This window comes from Sinocyclocheilus rhinocerous, unplaced genomic scaffold, assembly GCF_001515625.1.
Source record: "Sinocyclocheilus rhinocerous isolate Xijiao unplaced genomic scaffold, SAMN03320098_v1.1 scaffold4100, whole genome shotgun sequence".
Classification (NCBI taxonomy): Eukaryota; Metazoa; Chordata; class Actinopteri; order Cypriniformes; family Cyprinidae; genus Sinocyclocheilus; species Sinocyclocheilus rhinocerous.
In genome coordinates this window covers 1,950-3,834 of record NW_015648132.1, presented here as the reverse complement: position 1 = coordinate 3,834, position 1,885 = coordinate 1,950, and the positions used below count along the sequence as shown (strand labels likewise).

General features: G+C 39.4%; 1 protein-coding gene across 1 annotated transcript in view; it reads left to right on the top strand.

Moving 5' to 3' along the window:
* LOC107709641 (guanine nucleotide-binding protein subunit alpha-13-like) overlaps positions 1 to 1,865 on the top strand; it is a gene marked incomplete at its 5' end in the record, with an annotated part of 15,990 nt that extends 14,125 nt beyond the window's left edge. The window contains one exon of the mRNA XM_016514215.1: positions 830 to 1,865. Within this exon, the coding sequence (XP_016369701.1) occupies positions 830 to 1,402 (573 nt within the window). The remainder of the gene's footprint in view (positions 1 to 829) is intronic.
* Positions 1,866 to 1,885: the final 20 nt, after the last annotated feature.

The window sequence follows — 1,885 nt, the reverse complement described above, 5'->3', positions numbered from 1 at the left end:
TGTGGCATAATAAAAGCTCCGCTGCTTTCAAGCCGTGTGTTGCACTCATTCAGCGGCCTATGTGAATAACAATTTGATTACGCCTCACTCTGCTTCATACTATGACGTTAATAAATCTTTAATACATTAGCTCATCCATGAACATGATTTCTGCCTGAGTCCCATCGGATTGCTTCGGCTGTGGGGATGAAGACAACTCCCATGATTCCACACCCAGTCACGGTGTCATCTAACTACGCCTTTGTTTGTTTTGAATATGCGCCCTCTAGTGGCAAAAAATTACATATTGTGCCTTTAATGCATGGATCCGATATATTGACACATGCAAAAAAACAAAAAAAACAACTGTTCATATTCACTTAAGACAGGCAAATGTGTTTGTGAATACTAGCCGAGACAGACATTTTGACAAACCTTTCTGAGTATTTGACTATTTAAGCACAATAGGCTGCAAAAGAGAACTCAATTTGGTATTCGTATGATGGTTTCTGAGTGTGCACTTTGGTGTTATGGGAACAGAAACCGTCACTCAGACAGCATGCAAATACCTAATTGAGTTCTTATTTTTGGGCTTTGAACAATTGAAAATAGCTTAAAAATAACATTTAAACTGGCAAGGCTTAAAAGCATGGAAATAAACTGTTGTGACAGTGTAGCACTGTATTGTGATGTGAGCATAACTGTGATAGAGACAGAATTCACAAATGTATTGGTTTATTGTGTCTACGGTCATAACACCCATCTCTAATACATGTACAAATTTTTAATAAATGTTTCAGGGTCTTATAGCATTATGCCTGTCTGATGTTTGTTTCCATTTAATCTGCAGGACTACTTGCCCAGCCAAAAGGATATACTGCTGGCACGAAAGCCCACCAAGGGTATTCATGAGTACGACTTTGAGATCAAGAATGTTCCTTTCAAGATGGTGGATGTGGGAGGGCAGCGGTCAGAGCGCAAGCGATGGTTCGAGTGCTTCGACTCTGTGACCTCCATCCTCTTCCTAGTCTCATCCAGCGAATACGATCAGGTGCTCATGGAAGACCGTCAGACCAACCGGCTCACAGAGTCGCTCAGTATCTTCGAGACTATCGTCAACAACCGCGTCTTCGCCAACGTCTCCATCATTCTTTTCCTCAATAAGACAGACTTGCTGGAAGAAAAAGTTAATAATGTGAACATCAAGGACTACTTCCCCGAGTTCACAGGGGAACCCCATAATCTGCTGGACGTGCAGAAGTTCCTGGTTGATTGCTTCCGTAACAAGCGTCGTGAACCGCAGCAGAAGCCCCTTTACCATCACTTCACCACCGCCATTAATACAGAGAACATTCGACTCGTCTTCCGTGATGTCAAAGACACCATCTTGCACGACAACCTTAAGCAGCTTATGTTACAATGAAAGGCACCGATTGGCCTATAAGAACATTCCATTTTAATTAGGTTTTTACTTTATTTAATACAAAGTACAAGTGGTTCAATACATATTGTGGTTGAAGAAAAATAGATAGGATAATTATGCAACTTTAATTTTCTTTTGCATATCATTACAATCATATATATACAGATTTTATATAAAAGCAACCTCTTTAAGCTGCTTATAGCCGTATCAAATATGTCAAGGAATGGTCCTTGGTTATTCACCAAAATGCTGTAATTCTGATCGTTTACTGTATGCTTATGAGCGCATATTTTCGTATAATGGAACTGTTAACACTCCTGTAACCCATAGGCTTAACACCTGGTTTTGATACAGTTTTTAAAAAAAGAAAGTGTGAGAACTCAGGGCTTTAAATCTTTAATTCAAAGAGCTCTTCTGATCCAGTCAGCAGTTGTTTATGGGGCTTGATGAGTCTGGTTTTATATATATATATATATATATATA